The sequence below is a fragment of the Helianthus annuus genome, chromosome 13, assembly GCF_002127325.2.
Source record: "Helianthus annuus cultivar XRQ/B chromosome 13, HanXRQr2.0-SUNRISE, whole genome shotgun sequence".
Classification (NCBI taxonomy): Eukaryota; Viridiplantae; Streptophyta; class Magnoliopsida; order Asterales; family Asteraceae; genus Helianthus; species Helianthus annuus.
This window is the reverse complement of record NC_035445.2, coordinates 53,978,433-53,993,642: the sequence shown is the minus strand read 5'-3', so window position 1 is coordinate 53,993,642 and position 15,210 is coordinate 53,978,433. Positions and strand designations below refer to the sequence as shown.

Below are 15,210 nucleotides of genomic sequence, written 5' to 3'. Positions count from 1 at the left end.
AGAAACAGACGATCAACAAGAGTCGGTAAGCTACATTGATAATAGACCTAGGCCGTCGGGTCCTCCAACGGGCACCTACAACCAAGGATGGCGAAATCACCCTAACCTTGGTTGGAGAGAACCCGGCAATAGTAGTAACCAACAAAACCAACGAACAAACTTTCAACAACCAAGAAATGAGTCACAAAATTTCCCTCAACAACAAGGTGGACGAGAAAGGCTTGAAGATACTATATCTCGCCTCATCTCCGACACTGAAAAGAAAAACTCGGAAAGGTTTCTACAATTAGAATCAAATTTTAGAAATCAGCAAGCTAGTTTTCAAAACATAGAAAAACAAATAAGTCAACTAGCCCAAAATTTTTCCGAGAGACCACAAGGCGCATTACCAAGCAATACCGAAACAAACCCAAAAGCGCAAGTTCATCTCATCACATTACGAAACCGCACCGTGGGTCCTACGGAGGTGCCACCGCCTACCGAGGAGACTATACCGCCGCCTCTACAAGAGAAGGGTTCTCCTCCATCACCATAGCCTACCAAGGCTCCTCGGGTTCCGTACCCCGATAGGTTAATCCGTCAAAAGACCAATGAGAAATTCGCAAAATTCGAAAGTCTAATAAAACAATTGCATGTCAACATTCCTTTTATTGATGTCCTAACTCAAATGCCCAAATACTCTAAGTTCATGAGGGACTTCCTCACTCATAAAAGGAAAATTAAAACTTTGCAATTAGTTAACTTAGGCGAAGAATGCTCTGCCCTCGTACTCAACAAACTCCCCCAAAAGAAAATCGATCCCGGAAGCTTCACGATTCCTTGCTCGATCGGGGACTCCCCCGTTCGTAATGCACTAGCCGACCTTGGGGCTAGCATTAACCTCATGCTCTCATCAATGTTCAAAAGACTCGGCCTAGGAACAACGAGTCCTACAAAAATGAGCATACAACTTGCTGATCGATCCGTCAAATTCCCGCAAGGTGTTATCGAAAACCTCCTAGTCAAGGTAAACAAATTTGTCTACCCGGCCGACTTTGTCATACTTGATATGGAAGAAGACACCGAAGTCCCCCTCATACTAGGGAGACCATTTCTCGCCACCGCACAGGCAGTGGTAGACATGAATGACGGAACGCTCACCTTAAGGTACGGGGATGAGGAAGTAAAGTTCGGGGTTGGGAAGAGAATAGAGGACGATGACCCGGTCAACTACATGAAGGTTATTGATTCGAGTTTGGATGCTGCTCTCCGACGGTGCAACATGGGATGCAAAACATCCCACTCAGAAAATATATAACCTCACCTTGGGTCTAGCCAAGGACCCTTATAAACGTGGCGCACCACGGAGGCATTCCGCGGAACTATCTTTAGTTTAGTTTAATCTTTTAGTTTTAATTTGCAGGAATAAAACACACTCATGGTGGTAATGGATGATAACGGAAACGAGAAACTTGGCCCCATGCACAAGAACAAGGCCACCCGACAACAATTTCTCCATTACAGTAGGTTCAGCATGGGTCGTGCCCAGCCCACACGGCCCCGTGCTGAACACCCGGCAGAAAAATGCCCAGTTCAGGTAACTGGACAGGGGCCGTGTTCACCAGACACGCCCCCGTGTCCAGGCTTCTGTTTCTTTTCTTTAATTATCGTTACTGGCACCTGAACACGGGGCCGTGCCCAGTCCCCACGGGGCCGTGTCCAGACTGCCAGTAACATAAATTTTTGCTTTTAACACCATGTCACACATTCAGTCAACCTAAAAATTTATTTTTGGGACACATTGAGGACAATGTGTAATTTAAGTGTAGGGGGGATGCTAAAACCTTGAATTTTGCAAGTCCTAATAACAAGCCTTACACAAAACTCTATTGGAACTGCTAATCACCCCAAATTTTTTTCAAAAAATTTCATTTTTTTACTTGTCTAAAGTTTAAGTTGAGAATTCTAAGACCAATAAGGTTATATTTTTACAAATTTACAACCGATAGCGTCGTGATAAAAAGAACCAACATAAGAAAATTATGAAACGGCATGACAAGCTTAGTTAAAATTCGATTATATATACTTGATCACATAAAAAATCCATTCCCACAAAAGTGAGTTTTGAGCCTTTATTGAGCATACAAATATACATCTTTACGCTAAATGCTCATTTTTCGTTTCTTGTGTGAATAGCCGCTTGGTTCTTACAACTCTAGAACTTGCCACGACAATTCATTCCCGGTCCTTACCAACTTAAACCCAAGTAAGTAAATGATGGAGGCATTAGGACTAACCTTTTTTTCTTTCAAAACCATTATTTTTATTTTTCTTTTCACCTACTCAAAAACTTCCCCTAGCTAACCCCTTTGAGCCTAAACCTTTTCATTTCCTAACCCAAAACCCTTTTTACCCACCAAAAACCCTTTTTATTTTTACCCTTTATTTTAGTAACAAGCTCGGTTTTCGTGTGACTAAAAAAAAAGAAAATTTTACAATGAAGTTAGAAATAAACAAACTAAGCTCCTAAAAAGCTTTTTTGAAGAAATACTTCATTAAGAATAAAAAGTCACTAAAACAAACTGTTTTACGAAAACCGACGCTTTTTACGATTTTCGCCCTTTTCTACTAACCACTAACCCAACTACCCACCTTTAGCGCAAGCCTTTACCCAAAAAAGTCCTCTTGATATTTACAAAGGTAAAAAGTTAAAAAGGATGAGGATTGATTGCTTGGCAAGCCTATGGTAGGAATAAGTTCCATACCACTCTCGAGTGATTCACTAAAAAAGACACCTTCGGCCGAGTGTGAGTGATTTCTCCCATGAGGTATGTGAACTTGTATATAAATGGAAATTTAAAAAGGCATGTTATGCCCAAATAAGTAATTTCTCTTATGAAACGTTCTAAATAAATCATAACGAATAGGATTGTAAATAAATAAAAATAAAACCCAATAAAGATCTTGGATTCCCGACACTCTATGACAAGCCAAAACCTTCTCTTCTACCCATTCCATTTGGGAGTGTAAGCCACATATTAAAGAGTTTTGCTTGAGGACAGGCAAAAATTCAAGTGTGCGGATATTTGATGTGTGTAAAATGCAACATATAAATTACATTAAATAAGGCATAAAACTAACCCTTTTTAAGTACTAATGTTGGAAAAAGAGTGTTTTTGTCTTCCTTTTGTATTTTCAGGATTAAATGAGCTCAAATTAACAAAAGAAGCAAAAAGGCAGCTAAATCTAACATAAATACAAGAAAAGGAACATAAAGTGGATTGCCCGACCCCTCGACAGCATCCTCCCAAGCAAAACAGAGAAGGCAGAAGACTGAACACGCCCCGTGCTCAGCCAGCACGGGGCCGTGCCCAAGAAGCAGCAGCAAAGACAAACCTATAGAAGCTTCTATTTCCCACCACGGGGGCGTGGCGAAAGTACTGCAGGCGCATTAATTGTAATTGCGAAGTACAATTAATGAGGAGAGAGATTATCAGACGGGCACGGGGCCGTGTGCAGCGGACACGGGGCCGTGCCCAGGCTTCTGTTCAGCCTATAAATAGGAGTGCTTGGTTTCATTGCAACTCATCCCTTGGCACACCACCTCTCTCACACTTCATCCACCACCCACCACCATCACAACACCATCATCCACCACCATCATCCATTGTCCATCATAGAGTGTGTGAGTCGTCTCGGGATCCAAGATTGATCGTAAGAGTTCTTGACAATCAAGGCCATGTTTGCCTAAGTCTCTTACATCACTTGGTGAAGACAAGTGTTTAGTATAATACTTTTTATTTTTAATCTTTTGCACTTTTTATTTGGTTTTGTATTAATGACTTTAATAACTAGTTGTTTATGTTGAAGGTGATTCTTCCTTATCGTTTGTCTGTGGTGTCTTGGCATTATTTTACTGTCTATATAAAATAAAAGATTTTCACCATTCATATCTCCACGGTCTATATGGAGGTATGTTGGCTACCTGGTCGGGGGTTAAGGGAACGTTTGGTAAGGGTCTTGCCCTTGTTCAGCGTTTAGAGGTCCTGCAAGGGACCTGGGTCAAATTTAGTAGGATCTCCTTCAATACCCATAGGTATTGGATGGCGGGGATCCAAACTCTTTGACCCCCTCATAAGTTAACTACTATTAATACTATAACCCGGCTATTTAGGACTGTATCCCTGTTGACTCAGACTACTTAGTCGAGGGTAACGTCACCTCCAAAAGAGGGGCCTACCATAATTTGCATTAATAACTTAATTCATTATCTTTCAATAATCCGACCCTTTAGGATTGTATCCTTGCTTACTCAAACTACTGGGTTGAGGGTAACGTCGCCTTCAAAAGAGGGGCCTACTACAATAACTAAGATAATCTCTTAAACAAGTGCAAAAGTGCGAAAATATTCAAAGGTTATACTAATACACGAGTCGGATCCAAGTGATTCATCTTGTCTATCTGTTTTTATTTTTATTTTTATTTTTTAGCATTTAGTTAGTTGTATTTTCTTAGTTTAAAAATCTTTTCTAACATTTTGATTTGGTTAGACGTTGAGGATAAACCGGTACTAAAAGCTCTTGTGTCCTTGGACGACCTCGGTATCTTACCAACACTATAATACGTCCACGATGGGTGCACTTGCCCATATGTGTGTTTAGTGTTAGTAAATATCGTGTTTTATAAATTTAAAACTTGGCTAAAAGTGTAAAAAAAGGGCTTAAAATATACATCTAAAATATATTACACTACACACGCATCACCTAATATTGAAAGGATTTTAATCCGATCATGTGGCTATGTTTGTCACGTACGCATCGCACGATTATCCTAATTGTAAGTTAACTGACCTATATATATATAGGGTCAAGATTTAGGGAAAACGGTGAAAAGTGTGAGAACAGTGAGAACGCTTATGGATCGTCAGATCAAAACAATCTATGTACTAGATTAGCGCGGTGGCGTTTTCGTAAATAATATCAATTTTATTACTTGAACGTGCTTCATTAAGGGTAAAAAAAAAGTATGTTTACTGCTCAAATTCAAAACGCCAAACTAATGAGCTACAAGCCATTCAAAACGACTAAAAACCATTAATACAAAACGCCAAAGCTTAATGATAAAACACGTTGCATGCTTAGCAGGTAGATGGAACAAACAGTAACTGAAAGTCAATTATTAACATTTATTACAAAAAATTCCCTCCTAAACTACGTGCCAAGAACATCATTCTATAAACGACGTTACCGTCGCTTCCATCATCACTTCCATTAATCATACTAAAAACGCCACCTTTAACCAAAATGCCAAATTTAACCAAAACGCCAAAATGGCAACCATCGTTGCATTCAAATTCCACTAATTTTGGCTACATTTATTATTTTCTAAAAATTGCAAGTGGATTTTGTTAATATACTAAATGTATATTTTGTACATAGTTTTGTTATTTAAGGTCAATTAAGGTTATCGTTAATTGTAACTAAAAAAGTTCATTCTTGATTTAAAAAATAATAATTCAACGTAATATTTTATTTTATGAAAATATATTATTGTTTTGTTTTACTTCACAAGTTAATATATGCCATTTGTTATATATAAAAAATAATAAAAACCTAAATAAACTATTCTGAATCTTGACTTCCTAATGTATGGTAGATCTTCCACAAGATCATACCGAAGCCAGAAATGTATGTCTTTATCACGCAGCTCCGTAAGGACGTTTTCGTCAAAAACTAACTTGATAGACGCATCTCGTAAGTGAACATGTGATATTGCATGGCCCATGGCCATCATCCTTCAACATCATAAAATGTAATTACAATTATAAGAAGAACTAGGTTATTGCCCCGTGTAATACACGGGGTGAATCATAATTATAATGTGAAATAAAAAAAATATGATCATAATATGATGACCAAATACGAAATAAATATTGAAGTTTGTATAGCCATTCATAATAATATGATCTGTTATTTGTTTTAGGATTTGTCATAGGAACTTAAAATTTTGTACCACTACTAATATTTATTGTGACATTTTCTTGTTCAAAGGTAATGTGTCTGATTTTATCTGATAATAGATTATTCTGACGGGTTAATGTTGGCATAATATTATATTTTCTACCATCCAAATATAGTTTCCTCACTTTCGCTATCATTAACATTAATATAAGGTATGCTCGTATTCAAAGCTATAAACCAATATGAATTGTACGAGATAATTACTTTTATCACAATTAGTAAGGAAACCAATAAAAACTATTGATAATGTAATATGTCCCATACCATTTGAAAGGTCTGAAAAGGGACTTATAGACAGATAAAAGTAATGTTAATGTAAATGAATAGACAAAAATTGAATCAATAAAACCAATTAACTATAGTTAAGAAAATACTATGTATAGTGTAATACTTTACATGTACAATTGAACCAATGAAACATATATATAAGTGAAAAAATAAAAATAAAGACATGAGACACCATACGACAACTAAGTAAATCTAAATTAAAAAAAAAAGTTATGACATTCCGAATGTGAAGATACCTTTCACAGACCTCTACATCTTAGTTACAATAGAAAAAAAAATGTATGTTAAGAGTTTACCATGTTTTAAAACACATATATCTAACTTATCTAAAAATACATGATGTTTTCTATGTGACATAGATAATATGCATATTACTTATTTGACATGGTAAACTTATCTAAAAAAACATGATGTTTTCTATGTGACATAGATAATATGCATAGCATATGAAGAATAAAAAAACATACCTAGTATTTAGAATGAAGTGGAGTTTACAATAAATTACATTTATTCAACTCGTGTAATATACGTGGTTTTAAAGATATAACTTTTTTATTTGGTATATAAAATTACATTTATTCAACCCGTACAATATGGTTCTTATAGATATAACTTTTTATTATTTAATATATAAAATTATATTTATTCAACCCGTACAATAAATGAGGTTTTTAAAAATATATTTTTTTATTATTTAGTATATAAAATTTATTTATTCAACCCCGTGTAATACACAGGGTTATAACCTAGTTTTATTATAATCATAACTATAATGGAAAATTTCCTTAAAGTATAGCAATATTAGAAATTATAAAACATCGATATGATGAAATTTAATCATTAAAAACACACGAAACTAAGACGGTTAAATAAGTGGGTTAAGCTTGGTTGGTTAAACACAATCCAGATCGAATAATTTATCTTATCAATAGATTTACAATCAAAATAAAATTCTAATATAATATTTAAATCTTTTTAATTTAAATTTAAAATTTATTAATAAATTATTGATGCCTTCATTCAATGACATATGTCTCAAATCAGGTTTCTTTTATTATATAGTATAGATAGATATAAATTTTCTTTATACAACTCGTGCAATTTAAATTAGTAAATATATAAATACATTTAAAAAACAAATATGATATATTAAAAAAATAATAAATGACAAAACCAACATCTCATATTACTTAGCGGTGCAATGTGCATGATATGCTATGAATACCCACCACAAACACCGGACATGTCTATCACCACCTCTTCATCCACCATCCGCCAAATCAACTGCTGCGAAGACACAGTTGGCCGCCGGAAACGCCTCTCCGTCGACGACACCGGTCTCTTCACATTCCCGGAGAAAAATCTCATCCTCCACACGCCCAATGTCAAGCCTCCACGGCCGCGGCGAATTATCCTCGTTCGCCACGGCCAGAGCGAAGGAAACGTCGACGAAAGCGTGTACGCTAGAGTTGCTGACCCGAATATTCGGTTGACGGAGAGAGGAAGACGAGAGGCTGAGGAATGTGGAGTGAGGATAAGAGAGATGATTGAGAAAGATGGAGCTGATGATTGGAAGGTTTATTTCTATGTTTCGCCGTATCAGCGGACGATTGAGACGCTTCGCGGGTTAGGTAAGGCGTTTGACCGGTCGAGGATCGCCGGAGTTAGGGAGGAGCCGCGAGTACGCGAGCAGGATTTCGGTAATGTGTTGTATTTAAGGCTTTGTCTTTTCAAGTAATGACCCGTAGGAAAAATAAAAAATGTAGTTTAGTAGTAGAGTTAGGGGCTGTTTGTTTACGTCTTAACAAGTCTCTTAACGGTTCAGACTGTTTGTTTCACGAGCAGATGTCTGAATGGTTCAAACATTTGCCTCTGAATGGTTAAAATTTATACAGAGTATAAATGGTTAAGACCTCTAATCTGAATTGGTCAGACATTTGCCTCTGAACGGTGAAGCATTATACAGACTCTTAATGGTTCAAACCTCTTACTGGTTCAGCACTTGATGGTTCAGACTTATTACTAGTTCAGCATTTAACCATTCAGATGTTGCCAAACAACCCCTAAAAACACATAATGGGCGTTTGAGTTTCTTTACGGTTTACACAATTAGGCCTAAAAACGAACCAAAACGAGTAAACTTGTGCTGCTTTGGTGGTTGTACAGACAGTAAAAGTGGTTTTTAGTGAGATTGATGATAATTTAAGGCTTGTTTTGTTTCTCCTTTTTGACGTTTTTTGAAAATTAAGAAATGGATTTGGTATGCCGTATTAATTTAATCATGATTGTTTAGCTCACATAATTTATTATAAATGCTATTTAAATAATAATGCGATAATATTTCTGTAATGAATTTTAATTGTAACGTAAAAGAGTTGGTTGTAAATACGTTTAATCAACTTTAATAGTGATACATAACTACATAAGAGCAGTTATCTAATCGTGTAATCATGTATTTTGATTAGCATTGTTGATGTTCCGTATTAATAAGCGGCTAAGTGTGTCTGCAGGCAACTTCCAAGATCAAGAACAAATGAAGATTCAGAAAGCAGTTAGAGTTCGATATGGTCGATTTTTCTACCGTTTTCCAAATGGCGAGTCCGCAGCAGATGTTTACGATCGAATCACAGGTCAGTTCCTTAACCCGTAATATTATTTATTATATCTTAACGAGTGATGATAAGTATATGGGATGGTGCAGGGTTTCGGGAGACTCTGAGAACCGACATTGACATAGGAAGATTTCAGCCGCCAGGGGAGCAAAGCCCTAACATGAACTTGGTGATAGTTTCACATGGTTTAGCATTAAGAGTGTTCTTGATGAGATGGTATAAATGGACAGTCGAGCAGTTTGAGGGGCTTAACAACATGAAGAACGGGAATGTACTCGTCATGCAAACAGGACAGGGTGGAAGATACAGTTTGTTGGTGCATCATACTCAGCAAGAATTGATTGACTTCGGTTTGACCCCGCAAATGCTTGATGATCAGATATGGTAACAACCCTTCCCTTGCTCTTTGCATCTTTTCTTATAGAACACCCAACCCAACCTAACCAAGTGATCGTTTTCGTTTATAGGCAAAAAACAGCCAAGCCAGGCGAGCTAAACTATGACTACTTAACCAATGGACCGTCTTTCTTCACCCATTTTGATGATGAAAGCAATGGTTTATTCAGCTAAAGTCGATGCTCGAGAGTATAGTTACAGTTACGATGGTCCATCATGTAAAGTTATCTAAAAACGGTTTATAAATAATGTACCTTCAATCATAATTCTGTTGCATGCCCTGTTAAAGCTCTGCATAGGTAGAAACACATGACAATAAAATGAAAAAGTTCAAGTGAAAGAAATTTTGATTATAATTAATTTGAGGGTAAACTAACAGCCCTCTAGGAGGGTATTCAAGAAAACCAACACTAAACTAATCTGAGAATGCAAATTAAAACCAAGCCAGCAATAACAGGAGGCGCTGAAAAAGAAGAAATTCGGCAAGGTTCAGTCTCGGTATGGTATGGTATGGTATTCCTCCCTAAAATATAATATGGGTAACAAGCACGAACCGTAACATGATTTAGTTAGATCCCAGTACTGGTTTACGAGTATCACCTTCCTTCACCACATCGTTAGGGATCACGGAATCAAGGTTAGTAGTACTAGTACTAGCAGGGGTAGTAGTAGTAGTAGATTGATCTTTCACTTCTTTAGGCCTTCTTTCAAAATCATTCGTTACATGTTCACTTTCTTCTTTCGGGTCTTTCCCTTCTCTCGACCGCCTTTTAAACTCACCACCATCGTCCCTTTGCCGCCTTGGAAAGTCACGAAACCTGCTATCTGTTCCGTCACTTCCGGGTTTCGTGCTCGGGTTCGCGTTAGGGTTGGGGTTAGATCGAGCATGTTGTTCCAAAGCATGTCTGTCACGGGCATCAAAACCACGACCAAATCCGTCTTCATCATCATACTGGAACCGCCTGTTGGGGCCATCCATGTTGTACCGCCTAACAAAACCCCCACGCCTGTAACCGTTATTGGGCCGATCATCACCGTCATTACTCACGTACCTGGGCCTGCCTCTCCCCCCTTCGTTGGTGTCTGAAAATCTTCCGGAATGTCCTGATCTGTAGTACTCGTTCTGCTTTGGTTTCCGTGAAGAATCGTAAAAACTAAACCTTTCTCCGGGTGGTCCATCGGCCCGCCCAGGTGGAGGTGATCTGTTGAAAACGGGCCGCTCTTTGTAATTCACCCATCTGGACCTTGGTGGTGATGCGTTATTGTTTCGTGGTCCGGAATTATACTCACTTGGATGATCTCGATAAACAGGTGGTGATCTGGGACGTCGGATTCTACCATCGGTTCTGAAACTCGGGGATCTACTACGACGTCTAAAAACGCCATTACCAATTGGAGAACGAGTTCGGGGTCTAGACGGTGGTGATCTTGAATCAGATTGGTGATGTTGATAACTATTATTATTTCCTCTTCTTTCTATAGGTGAAAAGCATCGGCGACGAAAAGGATGTGAATATTCCGTCATAAATTCATCACATTCGTCGGTTGCGGGCCCATGGTAACGTCCCCTGGGTCCCTCATCATCAAGTCGCGTACCGTATCTCATGGGCCGACCACGTCCCCTGCCTCGGCTCAGACTCACAAACCTATCATGACCCGTGTCTCCAGTTGGTCTTAACCCTAAACGTGCACGGAACTCGTTTGCTTCCTGATTCATAGGCGACCTGCTTCTGAACGGTCGTCGAGTAACATATGAAGTATTATGTCTTCCAGTATCACTTAACCCCATGCCGTCGTTAGCCATGTTATCCATAGCTCCGCAATCGTCTAGGATAGACCGATGAAAAGACGGACCACCGTCCCTGCTCCTTTCCGGAGAACGATTCCACAACCCACGACCACGACTAGGTGGCGAGTATCTTCCCCTACCAAACGATCGTAACGCACCTGATTCCCGCTCTGGTCTAGACGTTAAACCGTCATCATCATTAGAACTGTATACAAACAAATTTATTAGTAACATTAGTAATAAGAATATAATTTTGACCAAATAAAATGGTCAAATGTGGAAAAGAGAACAGGAGTACAGTACCTGCGCATCTGGAATCTACCCCTGCTAACAAACACATCGCGCGTTGACGGTCCTCCAATGCGCGTTAATGAGTCTTTTCTATAGAATCTCGAGCCTTCCGCCTTCATTTCCACATCCTCAGTGTCGAATTTATCTTTTTGTTCTTCCCTGTATGAGAATTTTCGAGCTGTGAAGTTTCGGATTCTAATTAAATTATTTGAATTTGTTCTTTGATTATCAGGCAATTGATCCCATCCAGAAACGTTCATCTTCCACTCGTCTGATTGGCTTACAATATCTTGTCTTCCACTCTTCTCTTGATTAATGATCTCATTCGGTTCTGAACCAGATAATGCTTCATCACCACTGCAAAGTTTCTCAGGCAAAACCGCACCGGGTGTTAAATCTACTTCTTTCCCATGTCTGGGTTCAGGAGATTCGTTAATCGCTGTAGAATTTGCTTGTATATTTTTCGAATTACTTTCATTGGCACTTACTTCAATCTTGGTCATATCGTATTCATTTTGACCCTCGGTCAACCCATATCCTTTCCAAGCATTTATAGTTGATTCCCTTAGTTCTCCGTCTTCGTATTGGGAATCAAAACCCTCGTCTAGTTTATCTTTTTCAATCCCGCTAACCGCTCGAATATCACTCTGAGAATTATCATAACCAAAACCATTGTCAGCGTCAGACTGAGCAGCATCACGCATGAAAGAAACTGCAGCAGGTTGTTCGGTTTCTTCCTTGTTGACCATGCCCTCTGTAGCAACCACCATGCTAGTTAACTCCATTTTCGTCATATCTTCATCGTCAACTTTACTAGATGTAACACCACTTTGATGGGGTTCCTTTTTCGTACATGTTGCTGTGTTAAGCGATAACTCATGTTTATTCATGTTAAAACAATGATCAAAACCAGGGGGTACAGAACAGTCCATTGACAATTTGGTGTTGACCGCCGGAGTACCGCTAAAACCACCTGAACTTTGACCAGAGAGATTAGCCCACTTTGAAAAGGTGCCATGTGTCGGGTTCTCAACGGCTAGGGTTCTGGTAACAGGTACGTCAACACTGCCACTATCTGTATGCTTATCATGCATAGACTCTGTTTTCACAACCACAGCACTCTGAGCAATTTCAAAATCATGAGTCAATGGTTCACATTTTTCGACCTTTAACTCCTTGTTTTCATGAGACAAGTTTTTCAACTCAACAGGTAAATTTCCAGAGTTGTCGTTCGTATAATCGTCCTTTTTCTCATCGACAGATGTCGCATTGTTATTTGCAGCATCTGATGCAGAAACTTCGTGTTCATTCACAGTTGGTTCTTCCCATGCATCCATAACAGTGTTTAGATCCCAGCTAAATCGGACATCTCTTGCAGGAGATGTTTGCATGCTTTGTTCTTCTTCATTCGGTTTGCTGAATGCTGGTTCCAGAGGGGCATGTGAAGAAGAATTATTCAATGTTGATTCCTCAACTTTAGAGGGCGTTGTTAACGTTGTTGATGTATGGGAATCAGGTTCTTTTTTCACATTGGTTTCGTTAAATTCAACATTTTTTGGAACGCTATCATTCATAGATGACAGAACTGTAGACCCTTCACATCGATCGGTTTCAGCTCCCAAACTGTTGCTGCATGCTGCAGCAGCAAGTATAGATATGCCAGAAAAGTCGTCATCCTTCACCAACTTGTTTTGATCCAGTGTATGATCTTTACTACCACTTTCACACGTTTCAGTGACTGCTCCAGACGTAGCAGAAAGAGTATTTGCACTTGCATCTAACTTGGGAGTTGTTTCATGTGTTTCTGTACCATCCGACGGTGGATTAAAGATGTTATGTGTCGGAGATGACGGCTTGAATAAAAATCTTCTTTTCTTGATTGGAATGTGTTCCGCTTTCTCACTGAAACGACACTCAAGAACCGATACTCCCAACTGCGAATATCATATAAACACATTAGAAAAAACGATTTACGCAAAGAGATAATCAGTATGAGTGTATGACATCAAATATTACCTTCTCTGATTCGGAAACAGGCATTTCTAAATCTGGTGAATCGTTGTTTACCAATCCTCCGCAAGCAAAATTAACCGTATTTGAAGTTGACGTTCGAGGTCTCCTTGATGAACTCCTACACCCCTTTGAAATCTTTGTCCAAGTAACGTCTGAATTAATCAAACTAGTTAGTTCCAAAACAGTGCTAAGCAAGCAACCCGAAGAACTTTTCCCATCAATCGCAGGTCTCCCACCACAGTTTTTGCAGGATACAGTAGTTCCACCGCGTCTTTTTCTTGAACTAATAGTTGAGGTTGAACCCCCAATGCAGGTACACAAATGAATCTGCAAGTCCAGAAACAATAATAATCTCCGTCAAAATGTCCTACGACAATGTCACAACATAAGACTTTTCAGTGATTTCAACTCCCACCATTAGATGTGGCCCCTCATTGTGTTGTCTTTAAAGATGAAAGTTAGCATACCAAAGCTTTCAAAACACAAGATACTTGAATTCAGAGTCTGCAAAATATCAAACACATACATAACAAAATTAATCCCAAAATTTCCTTCAAACATATATGTTGTTAACACATGGCATTGTAAATCAAAGAAACACGATTCGAAAACCCTAATTGACCAGTAACTGTTGCCACTTGAGTAACTCTTCTCAAACGATGAACATCTAAAGAGACTTTAGATCCCCAAATATATCAAATCTATCGAAGAGAATCAAGATCCGCTTCGCCAAAAATCAAACTAGCCTGGATAAACCACAGATCCGGAAAATCGATCTAAACACGACATATCAGATCGACTTCTACACCGCAGATGAATGAATTCATACGATTCGAAACCGAGTTAACACAATAACTCAGTGAGTCCACACAGAGTGAAAACTACCACAACAAAAGCGGCCGGTGAACTCGAAAACACACCGGAAACATATGATTTTGCATCAAAACAACCGCATCCGATACAAAAAACCGTCAAATCCGTCATTCATTTCAACTTTCAGCACTTGACAGGAACATATATCTCAGATTTGTTATGCAATAAACTTCAATATCACTCCAATATACGAATCAAACCGATCTAACAAGCATCGAACCATCGAATCTCAACAACACAATATCACACACAAACAGATGCAACAAACACACACAAAAAGCACAAACTAGGGTTTCAAATACCTGATGAACAAAACAAATCAAAATATACCGATCCAACGGTTCACATTAACCGATTCTTCCACAAACTTCTTCCAATCAAAAACCAAAACTTCTTCACAGTAACAAAAATGGCGGCGACTATTGACTGAGAAACTCTCTCTCTCTCTATAACTTTCTCTCACTAGATATACATACACACATCTGTATATATATATATATGTGTGTGTGTGCATATATCGATCTTGTTTAAACGATTATATTCCACACATTTCTTCTTCAATATGCCACTCTATTACGCGATCCCTTGCTTCGATTGTGTGTGTGAGACTGTGTGTATTTACACGCACTAGTGTGTGTATATATATTCAGATGTACAACCACCAATTTTTGTGTGACGATTTTGCCCCTTGGTTTTGGGGTTATTTACGGTTCTGCCCTGGGTAAAGATCACCAACCCTTGTGAAAGTAGCGTGTTTAGGTTAATCTCTTTATTTTTAAAAGTCAACCGACACCAATTATGATAGGGCAATTAAAGGCTAGAATAATGTGGTGGATTTAGATCTATATTTTTATTAATGTTTTTGTTCATTTATTTTTGGATAAAAATCATTGCATTGTAAAATATGGTTGATTTATCTAATAAAGACGTTAAAAAATTATATAATAAA

General features: G+C 38.3%; 2 protein-coding genes across 2 annotated transcripts; one reads left to right on the top strand and one right to left on the bottom strand.

Annotated features, from left to right (window-relative positions):
* The first annotated feature begins 7,477 nt into the window (after positions 1–7,477).
* Positions 7,478–9,583, top strand: LOC110897912 (phosphoglycerate mutase-like protein AT74H). Its single transcript, XM_022144644.2, has 4 exons — positions 7,478–7,987; positions 8,798–8,917; positions 8,989–9,283; positions 9,367–9,583. The coding sequence occupies exons 1-4, from the start codon at positions 7,489–7,491 to the stop codon at positions 9,467–9,469; spliced, it is 1,017 nt and encodes a 338-aa protein (XP_022000336.1). The 5' UTR covers positions 7,478–7,488; the 3' UTR covers positions 9,470–9,583.
* A 35-nt stretch (positions 9,584–9,618) lies between these two features.
* LOC110897911 lies at positions 9,619–14,881 on the bottom strand. Its single transcript, XM_022144643.2, has 5 exons — positions 14,564–14,881; positions 13,804–13,892; positions 13,392–13,715; positions 11,388–13,309; positions 9,619–11,289 (listed from the first exon to the last, which is right to left on the bottom strand). The coding sequence occupies exons 2-5, from the start codon at positions 13,804–13,806 to the stop codon at positions 9,861–9,863; spliced, it is 3,678 nt and encodes a 1,225-aa protein (XP_022000335.1). The 5' UTR covers positions 13,807–13,892; positions 14,564–14,881; the 3' UTR covers positions 9,619–9,860.
* Between the last annotated feature and the right edge of the window lie 329 nt (positions 14,882–15,210).

Coding starts and splice junctions, on each gene's coding strand:
- LOC110897912 (XM_022144644.2), top strand. CDS start 7,489: ATGTGCATGATATGCTATGAATACCCACCACAAACACCGGACATGTCT. Junction 7,988..8,797: donor AGTACGCGAGCAGGATTTCG/GTAATGTGTTGT, acceptor GTGTGTCTGCAG/GCAACTTCCAAGATCAAGAA. Junction 9,284..9,366: donor ATGCTTGATGATCAGATATG/GTAACAACCCTT, acceptor TTTCGTTTATAG/GCAAAAAACAGCCAAGCCAG.
- LOC110897911 (XM_022144643.2), bottom strand. Junction 13,310..13,391: donor CTGTTTCCGAATCAGAGAAG/GTAATATTTGAT, acceptor TGATATTCGCAG/TTGGGAGTATCGGTTCTTGA. Junction 11,290..11,387: donor GGTAGATTCCAGATGCGCAG/GTACTGTACTCC, acceptor GTTTGTATACAG/TTCTAATGATGATGACGGTT.